The sequence below is a fragment of the Mugil cephalus genome, chromosome 18 (assembly GCF_022458985.1).
Source record: "Mugil cephalus isolate CIBA_MC_2020 chromosome 18, CIBA_Mcephalus_1.1, whole genome shotgun sequence".
Lineage (NCBI taxonomy): Eukaryota > Metazoa > Chordata > Actinopteri > Mugiliformes > Mugilidae > Mugil > Mugil cephalus.
Genome location: NC_061787.1, coordinates 13,287,808 through 13,315,792, shown reverse-complemented (window position 1 = coordinate 13,315,792; position 27,985 = coordinate 13,287,808). Strand labels below are relative to the sequence as shown.

Genomic DNA, 27,985 nt, shown 5'->3' with positions numbered 1-27,985 from the left:
TTCAGCCTCTAACCTCCTCCGTTTCTCTATTCCTCAGTCAAACTGAAGCCGGCTGGGATGTAAGGGCACTATTTTCCTCCTCACCCCTCCCCCCTCACCCCCGTTTTTCCTTCGGCCTCCTTTTTTTTTTGTCCAGTTCTTTTTTTTTTCTCCCCTCTTCTCTCCCCTTTTTTTTCTTTATGGCTAACTTGTGAATGGCAGCCAATCAGGGGCAGAGTCGCCTCGGCTTCAGCCTCTGTGACATCCACCGCCAGAAGTGATGCACTGCTAGAGAAAAGAGAGAGGAGGGGATAAAGAGAGAGAGAGATAGAAAGAAAGAGAGAGAGAGGAGGAGGAAAGAGGGAGAAGGGGACAGAGGAGGAAGAGAGGTGCGGGGATAGCGAGAGGAGATGATAGAAAGAAAGTGTCGAGGAGGAAGGGGGAGAGGAGCCAGAGAGCGGGGAGGAGAAATGGAGCGAGGGAGGGAAGAGAGAAAGAGAAGCATAGAGTGAGGGAGGGAAGCAAGCAGGAGAGTCTCTCTCTCTCTCTTTCTCTCTCTCACACACACACACACACACACACACTCCCGTACACATTCGCACCAGCTGTGCTGTTGTCAGTCTTGGAATGTAAGCACTGCCGCGAGGAGTCAGATTCTCCACCGCTAAGCACTGCTAAGGAGTAGGAGCACAGCACCGTGCACTCTGTGACACAGATGGATGCTAAGCCGTGAAAAATCAAAGGTAAGGGCTTCTTTCTTTCTTTCTTTCATTTTTTTTTTTTTTTTTTTTTAGCGTTTCGTCCCCCCCTCTCCCCCCTCCACCTCCACCTCCCCTCCCAGATTAATGTTTAAGAGTATATTTCTATTTTGTCTGCCTCCAGACTCCGGGGGATGATCTGCTCCTTGCACTGTGACAGAGCCAGACTTAAACGCAGCGATGTGAATGTCTTGCGAAAAAGAAGAGTTGCAACTTCAAAGAGGTTGATTTTGACACCTAAATCGGTTGTGGTGGCAAAAAAAAAAAAAAAAAAAAAAAAAAAAAGATTAGATTTGTGTTCTAATATTTGTCCCTGTGATTTATTTATGAACAGGGCGTGCTTGGAAATGAAATAAACTCTGCGTTGTAGTAGTCGAGCAGCTTCTAAATCATTCAGCTTTTGGCAAATTGAAATTAAGGCTCATTAAATGGCTCTGAATAGACCAGATCCAATTTATAATTTTTTTTTTCTTCAGTATTTTTAACATTTCCCCTGATTTTCTGCTCATGACACCTGTCACACACCGGCTCAGACTCGCACATGTAACTTTCAGGTGGCTTGGGATCACACCGTGCTTTGACTAGCGTTAACTTTGTCGCCGATTCCAAAGTGCCACATCCAGCTGTTCTCCATAATGTGCACCGATATACGCCCGTGGAGTTTATGTACAAGGGGACGCACGTCTGAGCACAGATGTGCGGTGTGCATTCGTGTATCTGTGTGCACCTGCATGTGCTGGTGCGTGCGTGCCTGTTCCGGTGTCTAGCTGTGTGATGCATTTGTCTGCCTGCCGAGAGGCAGCGAGGGCGAATCGTACTTGTGTGATGTGCTGTGGGCAGATTTGATGGAGAGGCAACGTACCGTTCATATCTATAAAAAAAAATAAATAAATGCACAGAGGTGTTTACCGTGGCATTCGAGCACCGCAACGAGAGCAGCAGACGCACGGTGTTGCAGAGTGTGCGTACATGTGCATATCCGCCACAGCACAAACTTAATCCTGCCCTGACGCTCTCTCCCTCTTCTTCTTCTTCCTCTTTTTTTTTTCTTTTTAATTTTCTCCGTGTGCTGCCCCTCACACGCGGACGGCTTCGGCAGCCGAAGTGATATACGAGGGGCTTGTGCAACGTTCGCCGGGTCGCCCGTGTAACGCCATTATTGTTTAGTGCAAATTAGCCACTAACATGCTCCCTGAATTATTGTCAGATATGGAAGTGACCTTTCGGCGGTAAAATGAAAAGAGGTGTAAATCCATTCTCCCACACAGGCAAAGAGGCTCTCATGAGCATTCACACTGCTGGCTTTAGAGGACTAGACATGAATATTTATGTGAGAAACATTATAGAGTGGAAATAATAAACAGAGAGGAGGGAATCGGTGTATCTTCTGTGTATTTTTTCATAGTCAGTTTGAATTAAAACATCTCCACAGGGTGTTATTTCTTATAGTTTTGGTTCACTACCTGGGCAGGGTGCATTATTACTTCAAGATGCAGCCTCCCAAAAGGCACCCCAATCTAAATGATTTTTAAACAACGTGAAGCGTTGCGTTTCCCTGTCAACATAGCCTTTTCAAGAAAGAGCCACCCCACCCTCCTCCTCCTCCTCCTCCACCCGATACCCCCTTGGAGTGGCTTTTCAACAAGGAAGTGAGCACTGTATCACAAAATTGCTTTGAGGATTTCAAAACATGACCAAAGCTTGCTGAGGTTTTCCGGAGACTGCAGGCAGCCGAGGGCCCGACTTGGGAAGGTCTAGGGCTCCACCAAGTGGAGGCTCGCGCCGGCTCTTGCAGCTTGGTGCATCAACGCCCCTCATGGCAGATTTATACTCCGTCCGTGGCGGCCTGTCAATACCGGCAAGCAATCACAGGAGCCACTCAAAGTGCCAATCACACAGCGCTGCTCACTAGCTGCTCACATGCTGGAGAAAAAAAAAAAAAAATTAAAATACTACATCGGCCAGAGATAAATCGCAGCATTGGACGAACGGCGCAGCAAAAAGATCAAGCGAGACTAATCACGACGTTGGTTTGATGACCTCTCTGTGCCCTCTTGCCATGTCTCTCTTCCCTTATTACTGCACCTCTGTGCGTGTGTTTTTTTTTTTCCTTTTTTATGGTTTTCTCAGACAGTGCGTTCACTTGTTGAGTTGTCTGATGGTGCACCGTGAGACTAGAATTTAAATGGCGTTGGAAAGGCAGCAGTTTCAAAGTGGGTCGATATTTGTGTAGGAGGTTTTGGATAGTCGGCGGTTAATTATACTGTCCCACCCTTACGTAACACTGCATCTGTGGATGAATGTATGTGTGTGTGTGAGCGTGAGTGTGTGTGTGTGTGTGAGTGTGTGTGTGTGTGATAATTTGCTTGGCTCCGGAGGATTGTACCAGTATGATGACATGCATTATAATTTCAGACTTTGATCTTTATTCAGTTCGGTTTACTTTTACAAAAACCTCGGAGTTTGCAAATCCTACTGAAAGACGTTCGCTTTAACGGCAGATAAACACATTCAGGAGGTAAAGTTTGTGGAATGGACATCACATTTCTGAATTTATAGAGGATTAGTCTCCCTTGCGTCAGTTCATCGTGCATACATTTATTATGCTGAGATTTGCCAACCAGACTCCTGCTGCATATTGCACCTATAATTGTTGTCCTGCTCAAGTCAGGGAAGCCACAGAAGTGCTTCGGGTTATTTTTATTTCATTTTCATTTCAATTTTGCGACGCATGTGCATGGGTTTTCAGCAGCCTGTGCTCTTCTAGGAAGCACATCCTCATGAACAGCGAGCTGGTGTCTGATCAAAGATATTCTTATTCAGCAAAACAAGAATGTATAATTTGTAAATTAAAGAAATGGAGCAGAGCGGTGCTGATGCCAGCGTGCGTCTTAGCCAAGATTAAGAATAACAACCCTAGACAACACTTAAAAGCATATTTAACAATTTCGTCCCTTCAGAAGTGTGAGTTTTAATGCCATATAAGCGGCCTACAGCTTAATCTAATCATAAACTTTTTTTTTTTTTTTTTTTTTTTTTAAAAATAAATAAACCCCACTATTTAATAGGCTGAATAAGCTGAGTTTATTCAGCTCGAGTCTAAAGGCTCTGGCACGGACTCAGCGTGCTTGCTCATCCTTTAATGGAGTGTTTGGACGAATTTTGAAAAGAAACACTGGCCCCAAAGCTTAATAGGCGCGCCGCATCAAAGATTAATATCCAGAATGCTATTAAAACTCAAGGACAGGCTGGAATGATAATTAGAAAATGCAATCACAGGCATCAGACTAGATTAATTGCGAGGCGGCGTTTCCTGATTTCGGCAACGCACGTGTCGCGCCCGGGTCACATTATGAACGGGGTGGGGGTGGGGAGGGGAGGATAAATAAAAATGCGGCAACTGATTTGCAACTTTCAACAGATAAAACGGCAGATACAATTTGAATCAGCGCATTGTCCTGATGCGTGCGTACAGCCTGTGCCTCCCCAATGCTCCGTGACGCTGCAGCTCCTACCAAGAGGTAGCTCTGTGATTCACCGCCAACAAGACTTTGATCAACTCAAACATTATTGAGATCACATGAAAGAGACTGGGCTGAGACACTAAGAGTAAACACAGTTGTTCAACGCCGAGATCTTGTTAGCTGTGCATTTACATTTTTTCTACCAAAAGGATTACACTTCACTTTTATCGGTGGAGGCGCGACGCTAATTTGTTCGTCGACAGCAGCAGGCCTCGCTGACGTTAGCGTCCTCGCTCTGGAGCTCTGAACAAAAGAGGGAGGAATCGTTGAGCTCGCGTGGGCCGGCGGTCCCCCGAGGAACATGCCAAATGCTCCTCAGGATAACTCTCGCGCCCTTGCCTTTTACACAGAAACCCTTTTTTCGGAATGGGTTCTTTCAGGGAGAGGAGAAAGATTTATTAGGATTAACTTCCAAAAGAGCGTAAATTATGCATGCGCGCCCAAATTACCTATCAGGGCCGGTCCTGGTGGGGACGCAGCCTCGGTGAAGACTGCCAATAACACAGAATGCCTCATCACATGGCACAAAAGCTCGACACGTACCTGAGGATGGTTCTGCCGGTTTTAGCAATTCACTACATGTCTATATGGATTTGCTCTTTTTAGAGTACATCATAACATCCTGGAGCGACGGAAAATCTATGAAATTAACCATCAGTAATGGATGCAGAAAATTAAGTGCTAAAGCTAAAAATTGAGGGGGGGGCGGAGGGGAGGGCTGGATGGAGGAGATGAAAAAGACATACTTAGACATACTAACCCTAACCCTGTAGCAAGACAATCCATTTCTACATATGTTAGTGGAGACTGCTCTGCAGCTTTGCAGGGAGCGAAGCATAAATCGAACATTTCTGAGCAGAGTTTCGGTCTCCCGCTCGTGTCAGATCATCCCACAGACGCCTGTATTAAGCTATTCAAACATGCTCACCGGCTCCGCGGCATGTCACCAGTGTTTGCATATTATTAGTAATGCAACTTATAATTAGCGGAGCGCCGCCCACTCCTTTGTGGCGCAGGGGATCTGAGGAGATTTGGAAAAGTAAGTTTGCGACGCACTTTCCACTGGATTTACCAAACTGAAGGGACCGCTGAAAGGTGACGAGAAATGCGGGCACGCCGATTCATTTCCAGGTGACGTCAGAAACAAAAGAAAGAAAATGAAAAAAAAAAAAGGTCAGCGCACCAGAGAAAACATGTGCAGGGTGGCTCGGCGAACTAGTAAGACACAAGGAATAAAAAGAAATGCCAGAAGAAGAGGAACCATGTCTCTGGCCATAAAACCCTAGCACATTATGTCGAAGTGAGATTATTTTAATACAAAGCACAGGGCATAAGTGACTAAACTTAATTTGAATTTGCCATTCACTCTGTTGGTAATGCGGTCGGATTATTCAAGCCTTTTGGTCACACATTTATATTGCAATGGCTTCAAATTCTTCAAAAACCAAGTTTTTTTTATCATCATGTCAGAAATTTGTCTAATAAGTTCTACTATATACTAAATAAATGAAAAGAAGTATATTACATAGAAGTAAGTACCTGAATGGGTCTGAAATAACTTCCCCTCCGTTGTGAATTCATCAGTTTTTCTATTTTCATGATGACTACATTTTAATTTATCCTTGACCTTACCTTGCACAATGCACATACAGACGCATTCCTGTTTGCTGATCGCACGGTTCCTGTAGCGGCTGCACGAACCGAAAGAAAGACACAGCACGCGCCAGACCTGCACCAAGCTGCTGCGTGTGCAAGTGAGGCCCCTATTGTCGCCTGCATGCTCCCGCACCCCCCCCCCCACCTCCCTGTCTTCTGTGCTAGGATTTTAAAGTATATTACGCAAGAGATGCATAAGTGTCAGAAGGCGCCTCTTGACTAGCGTGTCCTCTTTTTTGCAGGGATCCAGAAGGACGTCAAAGGAAGGAATACAATGTCTGTTCTGATGACACCACCTTCCAGTGTTCACCCCCTCACGAGCGCATCGCCATAACTCAGAAGTCATCCAGGACATTTCCCAGCTGACTTGGATACCATGATAACCAACCGGGCTCTGCTTCTCCCCCTGACGCTGTCTTTCCTGTGGCCCAGCGCGGCCCTTCCGTTCACGCCTGGGAATATTGGGAATCTGTTTGGGACGGCGGAGAGTGATGGGAAGGTTCTCCAGCGGTCCAAGCGGGGATGGATGTGGAATCAATTCTTTCTGCTTGAGGAATACACGGGAAACGACCATCAATACGTCGGCAAGGTAACGTGTCCGAGCGCATTGTCGACAGTCTAATTATGGAAGGTTTAGCTTGTTGTAGTGGTGTTTGATGTAATTGGCTGAAGACGGATGGGCTGCCAGGAAACTGGCTGATACAGGCACGGCTAACGGGCGCAATCAGCTATCACTGCAGCAATTAAACTCCCTCTCCTTTTCCACACAAGCCTCCCAGTTGAAGAATTTGTTACAATTAAAGTTCCACTGACACCAAAAACAACGCCTTGCTTTATTAAAAGTCATAATCAGTGATCAAATCAGCCAATAATACAAAGGAGCTTGGGTTTCCTTTGGAAAACACAATGGAGCCTTCCTCTTTTTGTAAAAAATGACCTCTGAAGGAAGATGGAAACTGCGTTTGGCACAAAAATCAACAAAAGCAAAACAAGTAGACAGTGACACCTACTGTCCGGCAACTGAAATACTTGAATACATATTCTGACAATGTTTTCTCACAACTTCACACGTCTTAGAGGCGGAAATATAATTGGAGGAGCTCCTCTTTACTCTCCGTAGCCGCTTGGCCCAAGCTGCAATTCCGTTCATGATGATAAACAAGAGATAAGGTGCAAACTTTAATCAGTATCAGGTCAAGGTCGCGACAGGCATGCAGCTAAAATCAAGACGGGTGATTTGAAGACTGAATTAAAAACCTGCAGCTCAACACTTTCCCCGTTAGAATCCCTGAACAAAAAAAAAAAAAAAAAAAAGATACTTCTGGGACAGCGCTGCCTCTCTCCAACTCAGCCAGATCAGAGAGGTTCTTGTCAGCTCACCCGTGCCAGCACTATAAAGACAGGTGTGATGAGCAACGCTACAGTTATCAACTCGAGGGAGGGAAATGAGGTGACTGTCGACAGCCAATTTTCTCTGAGGAAGCTGGCTTTCATCACACACCTCATTCTCTGGAGTAAACAAGTGTCTCGCGCGAGGTTGAGTAGGGGGATATGACAACTTCTTTTTGCAGGAACCATCATCCTGACGCGGCGAAGAGAAAGGAACGGCGGAAAAATAAATGGAAAAGGCAGAGAGGGAGGAGGAAGAAAACATATCAATCAAGAAGGGGCCAATGAAATCCACCTTGCCGTGTTATGTGATGAAGCAGCAAAGCAAAATGCTAACTATAAACGGGGCCATCCGGTAATATGTCACTGACTGGTGGATTTTTTTATTTATTTTTTTTCCTCCCCTCCACTCTTTGATGCTTTCTGGCATCCAACTTCTGTGGCGTGACAGCGATCACATCCGCCAGTGCCCCACTCTTCTTGGGTCCAATATCATTCACTGTTAAACTGTCAGAAAAACACGAGGCTGTAATAAATTACCGGCGGGAGAAAATAGGGCAGGCGCAGGCTGCCATTCTGCTTTCACAGAAGAAGCAGTGGCGATACAAATCACTAATTCCATCAGTTTGACTTTGGAGGTTTAGCAACAGAGTCAGACTGTGGCGGTGACAAAAGAGGCAGATACACACTGCGGGGTAGATAGTCTGAAAAGCGGCGCGGCTGGGGCGTGCACAGTCATGGGTGAAAAATCCGAATCACGATCTTTCGCGAACTCGGAATTTAGTTTACGGTCCTTGCCAGCACAAACCAAGGACGTTGTAAACCTCAATCATAGTCCTTCTTAGGCAGCCTGTCGCCATATAAATCAACCGCTACACGCCACGGTGCAAAACAATAGTAAAACGTGAATGACAAGCTGTTTAGAAGTCTCACATCAGCAATAACGTATCACAGTGACATATTGTGCCTTTTGTTTCACACACACACACACACACACACACACATTGGATTTATTTATATTTGAATCTTCTCCGTCTCCTTGCTCGAGTCTGTCATTTGTAGGAGCGGCTTAGGCAGATAAGGGAGCGCTTAATTTTAGGCAGCGGGCCTCCTTGCTAATGCAGCAAACATGGCAGAATTGTTGTCATGTTTAAAAAAGGAAGAAGAAGAAGAAGAAGAAGAAGAAGAAAAAAATGCTGTGAATGGAGAGCAGGGAATGAGTTAAAGGGTGGCTTGGCAGAAAGAAGTACCTGCAGCAAGGATAAGTTATTTAATCAATCAGTTGATTGTCAAAGAATTAGAGAAGAGCGAGGGGAGTGGAGAACAAAAGAAAGAAAGAGAGAAAGAGCACACTCATGCCCGGCACAAAGCTATCAACGCGTCGATGGTCTTTCACATAAAGATCACTTAATGGCCTTTGCAGTGCACTGTGGGAGACCTTGTTTATTTCACATTCAATCAAGCCTCTCCAATCAGCCCACACACACTCACTAACTGTCACTTGAGGTTGATTTCTTGATTGTGGCAATCACATTGGATGTAAAGAACAGTCGCGCCCGCGTTGACTGAGAGGGAAGCGACCGCGCCGCCGTGTATGCGGCTCACGTCGCTTATGGAGGTGTTCAAAAGACCTGCTAGCTTTCAGGCTCACATCCCAGAACAGTGCTGACTCACAGAACGATGGAGACAAATAACTTTATTATTAAAAGCCAGATACTCAGCACTTACCCCGATTCAGTAGCAAGCGTCAACAGTGAAAAACGGCATAGTATATTTCGTGGCTGTAAATATTCGACGCAGTGCAAGTGCTGTGGGGTGCAAGTGTAAAACCCCCCCAAATCTCATTTTAACTGACTTTCACAGGGCCATTAATGAGTGTGAGCAGTCGCCGTCTGCAGCTGTGCTGCCCTACTTCTTAAGCAGGGCTGTGGAGTGTGAACACTTGCAATGCTGAGCAATATAACCACAAACTTTGGATTCTGGAGCATCTGAGGGGAGTGTTTGTAGTGAACTAAATCCTATTAAATTCCCGGTACACTGCATTGTCTCATGCCTCGTAAACAAAATGAGCTGCCCTAAATTAGAATTTTCAAGGTAGCTCGCTTTGTTGTGTTGATATATTGACAAAAAGTATCCTTGGCCTTTTTAGAGATACTCATCTGAATGAATTTTTATGTGGAAGTTAAATACAAAGCGCATCAGAGATACACTAAGCCGGAACTTTAACCTGCACATTACACATTATAGTGCAGTGCTCCAGTAGTAAAGAATCTTTACCTACGTCTTCAGAGACACGGGCAGAGAGGAGGAAGAGTAATTATTCTGTATCCATTCTGCGCTCTATTTTCCTATCTCCTCTTTGCAGCACCAAGCAATGCTTACCGGAGACCTGACAAGAATTGCCAATGATTCCGCCGCTTTACTGACAATTCCTCAGTGTTTGTGCAAGGCGATTTAACTCATCAAGGCTCTCTTCTGTGCTTCTGTTGTAAGGCCTTGAAAAGGCTGTGTTTGTGCTGCAAGGCCTTGAAAGGGGAGCCGCTAAATCTCTGCAAATATAGCGTGCTAGTGCTAACATTTGATTTCGTTAGAACTATGCAAAAGCACTTTGTGCCACACTTACTCAAGAGTATCACAGCTGCTTTTTTTCTTTTTTTTGGGGATGTACCGGATTTACATTATACGTTAGACACGCTGCGACATATGAAAAGTCCATTCTGGCATATTTCAATAAAAACCCAGCAGCACATTACCCTGAAGCCATTACATTTTACAGTGTATGTGGGATATTCTCGCAGATATCAAATCCTCCATGCTGCTGGCACAGTGCCTCGCCTATATAGATGACCATAAGCACTATTATTTTTAGATGCATGTTTTTTCAAACCAGCATTGCTTACCTGTGCAAAAATCCCTACCGATTTACAGTACCACTCAGAAAAAAACATAAATGCTACGTAGATATCTAGTTACTGCCACGAGTGCAGGGGAGGTTTGCAGGCTTCGATCTAGACTAAGGGAAATATGTAAAATACAAGCTGCTGCAAAGACTGTAAAATTCCCATTATCTCGCAGACAACTTGGCTGCATAGGTATTGGCTCCTTTGATGGCTTGTTGTTTGTTATTGTTGCTTCTCAGATTCCTTTTTGCAGGATTAACGACCAAGACTGGGGGATATGGTAATAATCAGATGAAAAAAAAAGAAAAGAAACTTCCTAAGGATATAATCAAAGGATTCAGAAAACTCCGACAGTATGACTTGGACTGAATTTGCGCTGGCCTAATTATTATTACCCAGACTATGTTTGAACAGTCACGACTCTGAGTAACAGCGATGAAACATGTGAGGAAGAGGAGTTCAGTGTTGCAGAGTGAGCGTGCAATGTCTCCTGCAGGCGACACGACGCGAAGAGTGGAACTCGAAGTAAAGGAAAATTGTGGAATTACAGACGGTTTTTAAATGGACAAAGATATAAAAACCCACAGGGAGGCACACAAAATCTATATCGTGCAAACAAAATTAACCTGTCATTCGCACTCAATAGCAGTGGAAGCCTTCTCATCTAACGCGTCTTAAATCCTCGGTTTACTTGTCTACAGTTTAGCAGAGAATACATATTCGCAAACAGCGCGCCTCAGAACACAAATATATGTGGAAACTCGAGCTGACTGATATTCCTCTTTAATAGACTTTCGGATAATGGAGTTCATCTGCATGAAAATATTCTCAAACGCCGTGCCAAACGCCGCTGTTCATTTGACAGCATCTTGTTTTCGCAGGCGTCCCCATTTTTTAAAAAAAATTCTGCCTGGGAATAGCTACCACCCTGGCAATACGTTTCTGATTTCCATCCAAAGTTTGCACTGTTGACATCACTCTTCTAACTGCGGGGAAAAATAATTAGTTTCCTCACAGCATGCAGACATTAATATTAATAAGGCGCTGACGTACTTTCTGTGTCCCTAACTACTTGTCATTTAAAATGTGAGCCCATGAGATAGTGCTCTAAATATATCTGCTGACAAATCCAGTACAGTAATGAGCCTGAATCAAGTGTCTGTCACAGCGAGCCGCCATTACTCCTTGGTGACGCTCAGAGATGCTTCAAGGTGATGGATAGGTCAGAGGTGACTAATTTTAGCAATTGTTGCTGTAGGTCAGGTTTTTATCATTATTCAAAGACACAATCTGGAAGAAAAATGTACGACTAATTTGATCTGGAGGAATGGGGTATGCCGCACTTGACACTGTGGACATAAAAGGCACTGCTCTGTGCCAAAGATCCTGGTATTGGAACAGACTCCTCTGTGGGTTTACACAATTTTTAGATAAACGATATTTCTTCACCCTAACTGAAATAATTCAGATCAGGTATTTCATCTTAAAATGGTTACATGGATGCCAAATAAAATGATCTGTTGAGAACATGGAATGTATACAAATATAGACAACACGTCCCCACTTCCTGGCATTGGCCAAGCATGCTAATTTCCCAGGGATACGTGCACCGCCATCTTGCAAGTTTCGAGCCAGAATCTGTGCAGGTTTTACAACTCTTACAGTCCCACAGGATGTTTAATGGAACAGCTGACATGGCTACTTCTAGTCAGCATTATGTCACATCCTGTTTCTATGTTTCTAATGCTAAATAACTAACTGAAAACAAAGCCTATTCAAACACTTGAACATGCATCAACATTATAGTATACTACCCAAAATGGTGGAAATCATCCTTGAAAAAGAAATGTATTTGATGTGTATTTTAGTTTGGGAAGAGCTTATGACCACCCAGTCACCAGGGGGAGCTCTACTTGCTTTGTCTTTACTTTTGAGAAGCAGTTCCCGCCGTCCATCTTTTTACAGTCCATGGTACAGATATGTATGTAAAGCTTTATGGAAAGTGGTCCTGCCTACATTGGAGAGTCAAACTTCTTTGAAATATAGGAGAAGACTTGAACAGAATTGAATTCATATTCAGTGTTTTTTTTTTAATATCATTGTGATCCATACAACAGAGCCAATTTTCACTAAATGGTCACAGCTTTTATTCATAAAGAGTGTAAATGTAGTCCGTAAAGCATACATCTTCATTAATCCTTAGAGACGAAGTTCCATTAGGGGAAAAATAAAGAGGACACAAAGCTGACCGGCTTAATGCATGCGACGACAGCAAAGAGTTAAAAGTTTACAGCCATTACGCAGCAGTGCCGCTTCTAATCATTTTAAATGAATTCAAAAAAGGATAGAAAATTGGCAACACAGTTCTCTCAATGTTTCCTAAATACTCCTGTATTAGTTTTGGAAAGAGATTTTGAAGGTTTTGTCATTGTGTAAAGACGTGTTCAAGGGCATTAACTAAAGGGCAATATTCTGGGTAATTGTCTTTCTATCTTTCCAGTAAAATGTAACTCTAAATAGCTATGTCGTGTTGCTGTTGGTTACAAAAAATTGAGGTCGGACTGAAAGCCGAAGAGAAGCAGCGCACACAGCCTCCATTCACAACCACATACCATGTAAAACAGCTTGTAGAGTCTTATTTCAAAAATGGGTTTCTGCTTAAATTTCAGCTGCACTCCAACATGGACAAAGGCGACGGCAACGTGAAGTACGTCCTGACCGGAGACGGGGCGGGCACCCTGTTCCTGATCGATGAGAAGTCGGGGGACATTCACGCCACCAAGAGGCTGGACAGAGAGGAGAAAGCCATGTACACGCTACACGCCAAGGTCCTGGACAGGAACACCAATGAAGAGCTGGAGCCCGACACCGAATTTAACATAAAGATTCACGACATCAACGACAACGCGCCCAAATTTGCGAAGGAAGTCTTCTTCGCCAGTGTCCCTGAAATGTCTGAAGTCGGTACGTCGTGGTTTGTTTTGAACAGATTAGTTAGATTATCTAATATACATTTGCTGATGCCTTCCTCTTTTTGTTTTTCATTGTAAACTGAAATTGGGTTAAATTAAACATGTCACCCTAGGATCCTTTTGACACACAACAGAATTAACTGTGAGTGAAGAAAATAATTAGCACACAAACCTATAAGGACAGTCATTACCCCATATCTATGAACTGATGCAATTATATAGTCGAGAGAATGTGGCGGAAAGACTTTCTAGACAATGAAAAGCAAAGAAAAACTGCACTGTGTTGCTTGCGGGCCTGCTGGATTGGCCTTACGTGATAGGCACGTTCGCTTTTTCAAAGTAATGTGCTGTTCTGTGATTGTTATTTGTTTGGTCAGGCTCATTGGGCATTCATAACAAGCTATGCCATTTTTAATAGGCAGTAGAAATATTGAAAGTTTAGATTGTCACAATCTTTCCAATTAAAGATTTGCTTCATTGCCCCCCCCAATCCATTCAAGTAATATAAATAAACCAGCTGGCATGAATATAAACAAAGCTCATGAAAGTAATGCATGCAACTTGAAATCAATCCGCAATTATGCAAGCACAAATTAATACACGGGAGCAATCAAGGGTAAATCAAAACCCAATTGCCTATATGACAAATAACAATACTCTATTTGGGATTCATGACGCGCTGGCCTTCCCAGCTGCATAGATTCTGGGTGGATAAAAAAAAAAAAAGGCTTAGGGTCAGCAATACTAGACTAATAAAGTGCCCTATATGTTAAAACTGAACGCACTGCTTAATCAAGACAGCCAGCCTTGAAAAATCAGCAACCTACCTCTTTTTTTTTTTCTTTGCCTTTTTCTTTTACTATCAGTGCTGGGACTAAGTGGGACAGATGTTTCAAGGGTTCATTAGTATTCACAGAGACGGTCAGACCCAAACAGGACACGGCAGAGGTCTCCTGAATGCCAAGGACAGTATCCGCAATGTGGCGTTATTGAAACGCTTGGTGGATTATGCAGGGCTTAATGTGTAGGTGATTTGAGAGGATGTCTGAGAAGAACGGGGCTCTTTTTTAAAAATAAATAAATACAAAAATACAAAAATTTAAGCTTAGATTTTTTTTTTTTTTTTTTTTTTTTACTTTTTTAACACTTATCCAAGCACCTTAGTGTACGTTTGTTGGTGTGAATTTTAGATGTGGTTTCACGTCCTGTGGCCAGATAACACCTTCTAAAAAAAAAAAAAAGGGCTGCTGGGTCCAACTGAAGGTGTTAATAAGAAAGGTTGCGTGCACAAGAACATATTACGTACAAACATGCTGTCTATAAGCACAGATAGAAGGGTTAGAGGCAATTGTTTAGGCTAAGGCAAATGACTGATTTATCATACCTAATACCTAAAGCCCAGTGATACTGTAGATTTCCCTAATGTCCTAATAAGAAAGAATTATTTAAATTCTTGAACAAACATCAGTTGGACTGAAATATTTTCTGTGTAACTGAATGTCTAAAAAAGAGCCAACACCGGGGTTTCATCAAATCAACCACTTGCACTCAGGTGCCAGAAGAGACGCTGGCACAACCTGAAAGTCAAAGTTTAGTAAAAATGTGGCAGCTACCTTGGCATCACTGCCTTTTTTGATGTGGATGACATCAAACAACCGATAAGATTTTTCTCCACAAAGCCTTTGGTTTGACATGAAGAGTAGTCACCGGTAACCTGACACCGGTAAAGTCAGGGCACGGCTGTCATTAAAGGAGCCGCTGCAACGCTTAAAAAAATAAATAAATAAATAAAAATGTAAAAAAAAGCATTCTCCTTTTAAATGGAAGGTTGACAAAAACATGCCGACCACGTTGCATGATGCAGTATTGGGTTCAGTATGTGCAGAATCTGGTAAGTTACTGGTTCTTTTTGCAGGTACATCTGTTGCCACCGTGACTGCGACCGATGCTGATGATCAAACGTATGGGAACAGTGCCAAGCTCGTATACAGCATCCTACAGGGACAGCCGTATTTCTCCGTGGAATCTGAAAATGGTAAGCCAAGCCCAGCGGGAAGCGTTCTAATGTTTTGCAAACAGACCCCTTGCAATGCTCCAGAAATATGTTTGTGAGAGTTAAATAAGCAGAATAAAGGTTTATTCATCCATTTTCTCAGCCCTTTTCATCTTAATGAAGCCACAATTTTATTTTCCCTTTAGAAACTCATCAAAAAGATTAATCAATTTAGCATCAATTTCACAATCCAATGCATTATTTCACAAAGTGCGTGGTGCTTGTGTAGTCTTGAAACTTTAATTTCTATTGACCGCACAACAAGCCACATGAACATGCTCATGTTTCATAAAACCTCGAGAGGACATACTCTTTTGATGCGACCACTCACATTATTTAGCTAGAGCAGGTCTAGAATTTGAAGTAACATATGAACTTCTGCTAAGTGAGCTGAGTGGCGTGTTTTAGCAGGAAGTACGTGGGATGATCATTTTCATCTAAAAGCATTCACTTGTTGATTGCACATCCCCTTTTATCAGGAAACATTAGCCGTGTTTGCATGAACACTAATATCCCATTAATAATCAGAATAATAGCCCAATCAGAACAGAAAGGGGCCTTCTGCAACCACAACAATCTGATCAGGACCATTGACTGGCCTAATCAGGAGGAAATCAGGAGGAAATCAGAGGGGTGGGGTGGGGCAAACCTTTGACAGTCTGTTATGATGATCCAGTCATTTCTCTGTGATTGGAATAAACCCAATCTCTCTGCACATGTTTGCCCCTGAAGTGATGGGTTTCCAGGAGGGAAACAACCAGTTGTTCAAACAAGTGAACAAAGTCGAAATGAGTTTGTTGAAAACGTTGGTGCATCTTGGTATCCTTCTACTTCTGTATGTTGTCTTGTCTTCTGTAAAGTTGGACTTTGCACATTTCAAATGTTCCAGTTGATTTATGGGAATGCAATCACATACATCTTGTCAGATAATTTTAGTTAGGGTCCGTGTAAGTTGGAATTTGGAGGGTGGTGTACGAGCCAGCCTCTGGAAACCGTCCTCCATACTGTACACATTTAAGAGAAAGGGACTTATTTGGGAAAAATAAAAAAAATAAAAATAAAAATAAAAAACAGATGACCAATGACTTCTTGGCTCCATATTGCCAATTACCTACTTTTTTTGAGGCCCTAAACACAAATATCCCTGACACCGTCGTAGTTACATATCAAGAATGAAATGGATAACTAACTCTGGGCTAAGGACTCCAAACTTGTACACCAAATTGTATGTGGTACTTAAATGTTGCATTGCTAGGAAGCCTTTTCCAGGCACTGTTTAGACATTCATTCACAACAGAACTGGTAAACTGAATCAGATGGGTTTAAATGTAATTTCCTAGGAGAGCTAAGCAGCAGAATTGATCTTAGACAGTAAATCATTTCCCCAAAACACTGTTTTTCTTTAGGGAAGCAAAGGTTCTGAAAAGCTTGGTATTTCTTTCCAGGGACCATTAAGACAGCCCTGTCTGGCATGGACAGAGAAGTCAAAGAGAACTACCAGGTTGTGATCCAGGCTAAAGACATGGCCGGACAAATGGGCGGGCTCTCAGGAACCACCACGGTCAGCATCACCCTCTCCGACGTGAACGACAGTCCGCCACGCTTTGCTAACCGTAAGAGACCATTTCCCCCCACATGCCGTATTGAATCGTACCTAGGCTTTGCGAACGACAGATCTCCGCATTACGCGGCCAAGTGAGCCCGCGATGAATCTTCCGCATTCGCTGTCATGTGCAGATTCGTTCCGTGTGACTGCCGTGGAGTCTACGGAGATTGGAGGCGCCATCGGCCGCATCAAGGCTGATGATCCAGATGTGGGCCGCAACGCTGAGATGGAGTACAGCATCGTCGGCGGCCATGACATATTCAACATCATCACTGACCAGACGACACAGGAGGGAGTCATCATAATCAAAAAGGTATCTCGTTTTTTATTTTTTTACCTTATTCCATTTTCTTTCACAGGCTGCAATGAGCAACAGAGATGCTGTTAGTATCCCAGTGGGAACCCTTCTACATAAAAAAAAAAATCTGTTATTATCTGGAAGATTAATTTTGACGGATGTGTACAAACTAAAAAAATATTTTAATCTCTTACATTTGGATTTAACAGAAACAGTCAAATAGTTCAAAATTAAGTCCAAATTCAATGTACGTTTTTATTTAAACTTAAGCTTTAGCTCCATCTTGATAGGCTAAATCTCTCTTTCCCAATTATAATACTTGAGTGGAAAGACAGAACAGCACAGTTCCAGATTAGAAACATCCCCGTGATAACGTTTATTCGTGTAAGAAAGATATGACAGACTTTATTTTTGAGCTGTAGTGTAAAATCAGATACCCTAAGCCTGTAAAATGAATTATATAAAAGATTCTTTTGCTAGAAACTCTTTTTGGTTTTCCCCTAAGATCTCACCAGATCAGTATTCCTCACTTGGATCTGTAACTTAGAATTTAGAGTATGAATAAGATAAAGGGAGACAAATGAAATGCTATGAATTGCCTATCAAAATCCTGGAGGCGGTCTGTTTTTTTTTTTTTTTTTTTTTTAATGGAAAAGTCTACAGCTTGACTTCTGATGCTCTTTCATCTTCAGGCACTGGATTATGAAAGCAAGAGGGACTACGAGTTCAGAGTGGAGGTGAAAAACACCTACTTGGATGCGAGGTTCATCCACGGTTTGCAATTCAAAGACTACGCTACAGTCAAAGTGACGGTGGAGGATGTGGACGAGTCCCCGATTTTCACCAGGAACCCTTACATCATCGAGGTGCATGAGGACACGGCGGCCGGCAGCTTCGTCGGGGTGGTGTCGGCCAGGGACCCCGACGCTGACGACAAATCAGTCAAGTACGCTACACATGAGAAGCGTTTAGATCGAATGGCTTCCCTGCATTTTGACAAATACTGTAATTAATTGCGAATCAAACTCATAGCATTTAGGAACCTTAGAAAGGAACCGATGGCCTGTTGAGCCGAGATCTCCTCACCATACATGCAGTTCTGTTGTAGTAATTTGATTGTTTCAAAGCTTACTAGTGTTTCATAATGCACTAGTATAAAATCAATAGGAACAAGTAACACATGGTAGAAACACCAAATCTCATCTTATCAGTTTTATAGAGTGCGGACAAAAATATGCCCACTTAGCTAAATCTAATCCATCAGTTGAACCAGTGTGGGAGAGGGGGGGGGGGGAATATTATTCACGGGTCCCTCTTGGAGATTTCCCAGCGGAAGATGGCGGCGGCCGAGCGAAGTGACTACAGACACTGTTTATTTCCCAGAATTATGTAAGCCTCTGTGGCACTGTGCAAAGTCAAAGTGAAAGAACCCAATTTGCCGTATCGATTCACACAGCTCAGCGCCCGCCGCCCTGCACATATGGCGCCCGTCCGCTCGTCTCCGACACACAGATACGCCGCTCTCGGCCCGTGCCGCATGGGGTATTGTGTTGCATATTCAAATTTCAGGTGGGTGACCATGATAAATGAGCCGGCTCAAGGAAAGATGCATCATCTTCTGACAACGGAGAGCACGGAATACATTTCCTTTTGGGGAAAAGTAATATACGGATTAAAACACTTTAAGATACAGTGTGCTGTATTTTAATCACTTTTAGCATGTATGTGCCCTTGATAGTGTCAAACAGCACCACTGACTCAAGCTTTGTCAGAATTTGAATGAATGAATCAAAATATCTTGTGTTTTTCTTGCAGATACTCCATTGATCGACACACTGATCTTGAGAGGCTGTTCAACATTGACTCTATGAATGGCACGATCACCACATTGAAGGCACTGGACAGAGAGATGTCCAAGTGGCACAACATCTCCGTGGTGGCCACTGAAATTAGTACGTTGGCATCCTTTGACCACAACTGACCTTTAACAAGATATATATTTTTTAATCATAACTCCGTCTTCATTTGTTTTAGACAATCCACGTCAGACAACTCGAGTGCCTGTGTTCATCAAGGTGTTGGACGTCAATGACAATGCCCCCGAGTTCGCAATGTCCTACGACACGTTTGTCTGTGAGAACGTCAAAGCGGGGCAGGTGATTAAAATCCACGGTTTACAACGAAAAAGCCTCAGTTAGAATTAATAATGAATGTGATCATCGTTTAATCAAACAGAAGAATTAGAAGTGGTCTTGTGTTTCCCTAAACTTAGCACTCACACTTTGTTATTTGTTCCTTGCAGCTGATTCAGACAATAAGTGCTGTGGACACAGATGAGCCCCTGGTTGGACACAAGTTTGTCTTCAGTATAAGTGCCACCAACCCGAATTTCACCATCATTGACAGGGAAGGTAAGATTTTTGCATTATTTTTGCAACTCCAGAAATAATTCTTGTCAGGACACAAGTTTGGTAACACCACATTAGGATTTAGCTGTGGGTTGTGTTAAAACTGTACATGCTATTGGGTAATTTTGCAACCAATCAGAACGATTTTCATGTTTACGTATGCGGCTCAAAGGTTCCCAGATGACGTGCATGACTATGTCGCCGTTACCCCTCTGTCCGTTGCCACGTAAAGCCTGTCCCAACAATTTGATTGACTCATCAGATGTTTGTTAGGGGCGAATCCAGGCCAACATTCTAAATGCTAGGCTAAATTTGGGCTGGCTTTCAGGTCAGTATTCCCAAGCTTTAAGATGTAAAGATGGATGACATGACAAAGACTGACCGGCCCCGTTGGTAATTGTCCTTAAAGAGATCTAGATAGGCTGTGAATTCCTCCTACGGTATAACCACTGTGAATATCAACATTCATGCAGCCATTCCACATTGGACTGCACTGTGTTACAGACTGTATGTTTCTGTCTTATCATAAAGAACAGAAAGAATTTCTCATAATTACTTTTTCAAGCAAGAAATGCTTCAGATGCTGGATCCGTGTATTCCCTTTTTGCTTAGACCAAAGTTAATCCTAAAAAATAGTAACACTGCATCTATTTCAGCAGGCAAAGCGAAGCAGGCTAGAGCAAAGACGTTTGATGGAGACTAACCCTCTCATTATATCTGAATGGTCCTGCATATCAGCCAGGACAGATCAAAAGAAATAAAGATGTCATTTCGCCAATTCAAACATCCCTTCATTGACAAGCTTTACCCATCTGCATCTTTCCGCAGATAACACTGCCAATATCCTGACGCGGAGGGGAGGTTTTAGCCGGCGAGAGATGAGCATGTACTTCCTGCCCGTAGTGATCTCCGACAATGACTACCCCATTCAAAGCAGCACCAGCACGCTGATAGTGCGTGTGTGTGCTTGTGACAGCCGTGGAAACATGCAGACATGTAACCCTGAGGTCCTGCCCTTCTCAGATGGTCTCACGACTGGAGCTCTGGTGGCCATACTGCTCTGTGTCATCATTCTCCTCAGTAAGTCCCCTCGTCTGTGTGCATGTGTGCTCCCTGTTGTTATTCTTGTGATGTTGGGTACAGCAATGGAAGCAGATTTTTTGATGCACAGTAACAACTCAGACCTTCTGTTCAAGGCAGTTTAATTTATTTTTGTCTAAAATACAAAATCACAAATTGGCCAAGGATTGTTTCTATTTTTTATTGTGAGACGTTAAAAAAAATCCTATGTCCTGCTGATAATCAGCAAATGCAATGCGAAATGATGCGGCCAATATTGTGATGCCAATAAAGGGGGGTAGATGCATTGAAATTAAGAGCATACAGCACAATTGAGTGCCAGCCTTTAGACAAGTGAGGAAGGAAAACGTGTAAGTAGGAGCTGTAAACTGATGGTTAGAGAACCGGAGTTGGGAGTGTAGGGTCACTGGATCAAATCCCTCTAAAGCTCTAAACTGAGGAGTTTATGCCTCTGCGGTACTAGATGCCATAAAATATGCAAGTAGTCGATGCCGGTGCGAACCGTTTGTACAACGCCACCTAAGCACCAGATGGCGCTGTGTCTTTTTGTCCAGTCAGGTTTACTTTTGCTTCTACTTTCAACGATAGCGACTGAAACTTTCGCGGTCCCTATCTACCGGCAACAAGAGAGCCGTCTGAAGATGTTTTGACCTGGGCTGTTGTAGAATAATCACCCACATAAAGTACAGTTAATTGTGAATTAGCATCTACGCAAGCTTCAAAACATCAACAATAATGTCACTTTATGGTATTATACCCTGCGATGCCACACATTAGATAACTGCATTAAAAGTAAACCAAGTGGCTTGGAAGTACCACTGCGTCCTGAATGATTTGAAGCTTACGTTAGAATTGACATAAGCCATTTAATCCATCCCTTACACTATGGCGCTGTGTTTATGGTTTCGGAAAGGTGATTATTAAAAGTCTCTTAAAGCCTTTTTGAGATAGTTAATATTGCCCTTACTAAAGCCCAATGCACACTGCTATGCATGGATGCAGATCCTAATTTAAGTTGCTCGGCTATGATTGGAAAATTATTCTTTGGGGATGGATTTTAGCGGGCTGTCACTTCTATCAAATCAACAGAGATGGTGCCACTTCCCATGACAGAGGATTTTTCCAGACAGATTCACCAGACCTTGCAGTCACACACCAGGGCTGTACATGCTAAGCTGTCCATCCACACCATGCCACAGGACAGTTCTTTAACTGCATGGCTCTGGTGCCTTGGCAAAACATAAGCCAAAGACACAATCTCAGTGGCCTCACTGTAGCATCTGTTGGTGGGGACACATGACAGACACACAGACAAAATACCCAATCCTGTCATATGTTTTGTGCTGCTGCCAATTCAGGCTGAAAAAGTCAATAAAATAGACTGGAGTGACTCACTTGCTCAAGTGCAGGCGGCTGAGAAAAAAAAGAAAAGAGAAAAAAAAGAAAACGCATATCTGTTATTACAGGGTCTATAACAAACAGGTCATCGATTATAAGCCTGGACTCCCTGCTCACTTCAATCAGTACAGATGTTACTGAAAAGCTGTCACCCTGCCAGCGGTCACCACTTTGCCAGGCAGCAATGTAGCATCTCAATATGAAAATGTCAAATCCATATCAAAACATTTGCCAGTGCCTTTAAAAAAAAAAAAAAAAAAAAGTCCAACAAGGCCATTAGAGGGATGACTCATGTGAGGACATCATACTAGGAAAGGTACCTCAGGCAAAAAGGTACACTGCAGCTGATAGAAAACTAAACATGGACTTAAGACACTTTGCAGGGCAAACGACGCACTAAGTTGTGACCCAAAATGTTGCCCATTGGGAAACTAAGGAATTCTATATTTGGACAAATTTTCAATGCTGTTGGCATGTCAATAAATCAATGTGGAGGGCACGGCAGAAAAATAACAATCTTTAACAAGGACACAACAGCAGCCAAGTGCTAGAGAATGTCTCCTTGACGTTCTTTTTAATGTGTTGGCAAGCGTTATTAACTCCAATCAATGAGAGGTCAAAGCCAGTTTTACGTCAGAAAGCGCCGCAGCGGTTCCAGGCCTCTTTTGTTAGCAAATAAATACACTTAACAAAACGTTACGCGTTTCCTTTAGTAAGCAGGTCACATATGACAGAGCAAAGCGCCACTACATGGCAGACATTAAGGAACAACAGCAGCAGTGCCTCGTGTTTCAGCCGGCAAAAAGCAGAGTCCTTTGGGCCTTTTAGGCTTCCTAAACATACTGAACCGCAGACTGTTGAGGTTAATGAAATTAAAAAGAAAAAAAAAAAAAACACCAATGAGTACTTGTATAAGAGACCCCTAACCCTTTCCATGTGTTGAGTTCGGCCCCCTGTCCATCTGTCACTATGTTGCTTGGGAGTTATTTGACGGACTACACTAAACTACTGGTACAAGCAGTATAGTAGCGACCAGCTTTTCTTCCATCTGCTTGTTTTAATTCCAAATTTCCAATCCTGTGCAGATCTCCTCTCACATATCGAGCGTGCCGAAGGTTAAACTCCGTGATCTCCTCTTGAGCAAAATATCATGACATCTGCTCATTATCTGACGCTTCTCGCGCTTGAACCCCCCCGACAGGCTGTCTCATTCACCTCTGCTTGACTCCGATGGGCAAGCGCTGAGCTGGAACGGCTCGCCATATCTGGCCCTCCTCATTGCAGCCCTCCGAGCCGACTAAAATCGTGGCGCTGGTAGGTCACCATGTTCGTCAAGAACAGCGCCCCCACTCCCCCCCACCACCACCACCTACCCACATCCAAATCACGTTGAAGGCGTTGTAATTAACGCCCAGGTGGGAGGCAAGTAGGCAACGACGGTGCCTGCCGTGAGGACGAAAAAAGATAGGAGAGGAGCACAGGTGGAGCAGGATTTGTGCTTCTCCTAAATAAGATGTAGTCTAATCTCTTCCAGGAAAAACCTGGGTTTAGTGCCACTCCCTGAAACGCGCTCACTCCACAAACTCTGATTGTCTTTAACCATTGAGAAAGAAAAAAAAAGGAGGAGACAAGATATGAGGATGAGAGATTGACAGTACGAAAAAGGATCCTCCAAACGCAGTGCATTCCTTACAGTGAATGTGTCATTCAAGGGGAGAAGAAAGAAAAAGATTTTTCTCTGAATCTTTAATAATGGGAGGTGAATGCCTGAGGCAGTGTCGAGGATTTGTCACTGGTAGCAAATGTGTCTCCCCTCTGCGCCTTTACTCCCCTGTGCTCTTTAATGCGTGACACATGTTAAGAGGCGCACCTCTTATGCTGCACTTTCTCTCTCTGCATATCCCACTGTTTTTGTGTAGTGATCGTGGTGCTGTTTGCTGCCCTGAGGAGACAGAGGAAGAAGGAGCCTCTGATCATCTCCAAAGAGGATGTCAGAGACAACGTCGTCAGCTACAACGATGAAGGGGGTGGAGAGGAGGACACTCAGGCCTTTGATATCGGCACGCTGCGCAACCCGGAGGTGATGGATGCCAACAAGCTACGCAGGGACATCATACCCGAAATGCTGTTTCCCTTTCGGAGGACATCACCTATAAAGGATAACACGGATGTCAGAGACTTCATTAACGGGAGACTTCAGGAGAATGATTCAGACCCCACGGCACCCCCCTATGACTCCCTGGCCACGTATGCTTATGAGGGCAACGGGTCGTTGGCCGAATCCCTCAGTTCACTGGAGTCCGCTGCCACTGAGGGGGACCAGGATTATGATTACCTCAGCAACTGGGGACCACATTTTAAAAAGTTAGCGGAGATGTACATAGGGAGGAGCCCTGACAGAGAGACCTAGACAGAGCCATGACAGTCTCTCTTTTTTCGAGCCCATTTTCTTTCTGTCTGTTTATCTAGCTAGCTAGCCAGACAGCCATTTTGTCTAGTTAGTTAGCTGGCGAGTTAGTTGACTGTCTGTCTGCCTATCTATCAAGCTATCTATCTGTTTATCTGTCTAGTTTGCTAGCTAGCTCGCTAGTCAACTAGTTGTCTATTTGATTCTTGTGCACATGTGCGTGTACGCACAGATGCACAAACACACTCGCGCACATACACACACACACGCTCACTAAGAGAGAAAACTCCACAATCCACATGTGGATGCAGAAACGGAAATTAAGACTTGAATGGAGTTGAATTTTGTCATTAATGCAGATACAGTATAAATCTCAAACTTTTACCGTTTTTGGTCATAATCAGTGAAGATGCCTTTGAATTTTAGGAATTTTTGTGAACAATGGTGTGGACAATGTGTTTTGTAATTGACCTGAGGATAGTAGTATTGTATACTATCAATGTTTAATGGTACTGTTCTGGGTTTTTTGGGGGGAGGGGTCGAACGGCTTTTCCGGCCAACTCCAATAAATACTGTAAATGTACAAAGTGGTTTTTAAATGATGGACATCCTATATACTATTTCCTATCTTCGTTTGACGAGCAATGTTCACGTGAATGGTTGGTGCAGTTTATTTGTCAAACTGTGAATTCATTTCATCATATAGGTGTAACATGTAATGGAAAGTGTATGTTGTAGGAAAACTGTCATACACGGACTTCATGCTGTTTGAATGCGGAGTCATATTGTTTTCTATTTATATTTTTATACTTATTTTCTTAATAAAATTATGTAAAAAAAAAAAAAAAAAAAAGTAGTGATATTTCCAGTCCATTGCCTGCTTTTGTGGTCACTGAAAGGAATTTGCTGGATGTGTGCAAAGAAGGAAAGACCTACTGTATATATCATTCATTCACAAATGCTGTATCAGAGGTGGAATATGAGAATGTTATATATTTGATATGACGGATAGACCACATATCAATATTCAGATTCATCTAGGCTGGATTTCTACCAACATTTAAAGTTGCGCACCATCCTCTATGTCACATTTTTACACACCTTGAATGCTATTTTGCGCAACAATAGTAATGTTCAAAGGTTAGCAGACTTTTTTGTGTGTTAAGTGTCCACTTCCTTCTTTAAGTACGGGTTTTAAGGGTTAGTAAGGTATTTGAGGTGGATTTGCTAACCCGTTGGACATTACAAATCTTGACTGAAAGGCCGCACAGTATTTCTGGACTACGTCAAAGGTTGAATCTAAATCATGTGCTCCATTTGTACTCAAAAGCCCCTTGGAGAAATCAAAAAGAAAGAATGGTAAAATGGTATTTAACATCTTACAGTGCTCTGTTAATCAAAACAGAACGTGTTGATGAGTGGACAGCTGTGGAGATGTCTCAAACCAATGCCCTCCTCGCGTCATTTCATGTTGTTCCAAATCTAAACACGCACCAGCTCAAAGAGTGCTAGTGCTACACATGTAGCCGCCATACTGCCTTTAATTCCCAAAATACATGATTAATATATCAAACCTGGATTGTCGCAATGCTGTTATTAGCTTTATTTCTTCTTCAGATGAAACACTGTGTGAAACATGTGCACGGAGGACTACAGAACAGAGAAAGTCCAACTGAAGTTAGCAACAAAAAGATATGAAAAGACAAGCTGCTGCAGCAGTTCCACGGCAATGACTGCTTCATACTATGCATCGCTAACAGCTATCCATCATCACCAGAGCACAAGATTTCTGAGTCTCACTCGACAACAGAACTCACAGAAGTTCCATTGCCTCTCTCTTCAATGGAGGTCGAAAATGTCCTTGTTCCAAACTCTTTTGAAAAGACATGTCTGAATACATCTGTACAATTTATTAGTCTACCTCTTTGTCTCCGTACAAGTAATCGATCAGCTTTTAAAACAAAGTGACACTTGATTTTCAAAGCTGAATCATTTGTCTTTTAACTGCATTTCATGGTGGAATTTAGAGTTAAGTGGTGGCAATGCATGTAATAACAGCTAAGGAAAAACTCCACACAAGTATGTGTTTTGTAAGGCCACTCAACATTGTATCACGTCGTCCTTCAGTCCAGTTCAGTGGACATTGTTGCTAAATAGATATTCCTTCAAGGTCTTCTCGCTATATCTGGATATTGTGTTTTCGGAAAAAAATGGTCGGGTCGTGAAATGTGAGTGACCTTTGACCACTCATTTTTCATCAGTTCATCTTTCAGTTCAAATGGATGTTTGTGCTGAATTTTAAGAAATTCCCTGCAGACGTTCTCGTGATACAGAGTGATACAAGAATGCGACAGACTAACAAAGCCATCAGGTCAAAAATAACCTTCACGAGACTGTAAAAGTGCTCAAATACATTTTTTTTTCTGTTGCATATAATGAACTGCACATTCCGGACCGGAGACAACATGCGGCGGCGGTGATTCTTTCCTCAGTAGTGATTTATTCCGAAAGTGAGAGCGCACAGAGACCTTTGGAGCCTCTGTAACGAACCCACAGCATCTCCATGTCCTGAGAGTGCTATCGACTGTCCAGGAGCCGCCACGGCCTACTGTACCTGCGCAATACAGGGGAGATCATTGTGTTTCCCCTATTGATCTTCAAGCTTCTAATACTGGTGAAGGTTATTCATGATGTTATGCATTTCACCGTGTTGTCGCCTCAAGACTGGCTGGTCAATACCTCTGATAATGTGAAAATGACAAACTGCAGGGATCTTAACCTTACCGTCTGATATAATCACCCACGAAAGCAGTTATTTTCAGTGTGCGTAAAGAATGTGCATTGGAACTTGTTGTGTTGAGTGGCGAAGAAGTAGGACCCAAGTGCAGACGCAAGGAGAAGCCGTAACGGGAAACAAAATAACTTTAAGGAAATATCAAAGAATCTGGAACAAAAAGCGCTGCAGGATAGGCAGGATAATCCAAAAAAAAAAAAAAAAAAAAAAAAAAAAGCAATATAAGGACTCAGGAAACAAGGAACCATGAGGAGAAGAGCAAAAAGACTAGGAAAAACAAGGGTACTGGAAACTAAGAAGAAACTTTGCAAACATAACTCAACGGGGGTGATCTATATGGCTTGGTACGGGACAAAGGGAAAGGCAGGACTATATATACACACAAAGGCTGAGGCGTATACACGACGCAGGTGAAACTAATGAGGGAGGAACACACAAGAAGAAACCAATCATAACACAGGGGAAACACAGCCAGGAAGTGAAGCGGGAAACGAAACATCAATTACAGCGGTTCATTGGCAGCGGGCGAAGTGTCATTATGCACAGTCTCAGGTTCTACGTAAAGGGCCGTACGCGCTTGTGAGTAACAAAGATGGCTGTCGTGCTTTTGTGAGCGGCGATTACGTTTTCCCTAAGAAAATTACCACGTATACGAGACACAGGTGAAACTAATGAGGGAGGAACACAAGAGAAGAAACCAATCGTAACACCACAGGGGAAACACAGCCAGGAGTTGAAGCAGGGATTGAAACACCAAGGAAGA

At 43.1% G+C, this 27,985-nt stretch overlaps 1 protein-coding gene across 1 annotated transcript; it reads left to right on the top strand.

The window, feature by feature from the left end:
- Positions 1-467: 467 nt before the first annotated feature.
- On the top strand, positions 468-25,281 carry cdh10a (cadherin 10, type 2a (T2-cadherin)). The gene is made up of 12 exons (XM_047568096.1): positions 468-722; positions 6,160-6,506; positions 12,876-13,170; positions 15,094-15,213; positions 16,677-16,844; positions 16,969-17,150; positions 17,828-18,081; positions 18,951-19,087; positions 19,170-19,291; positions 19,438-19,546; positions 20,372-20,623; positions 23,941-25,281. Exons 2-12 carry the CDS (start codon positions 6,294-6,296, stop codon positions 24,429-24,431), a joined length of 2,343 nt encoding a protein of 780 aa, XP_047424052.1. The 5' UTR covers positions 468-722; positions 6,160-6,293; the 3' UTR covers positions 24,432-25,281.
- Positions 25,282-27,985: the final 2,704 nt, after the last annotated feature.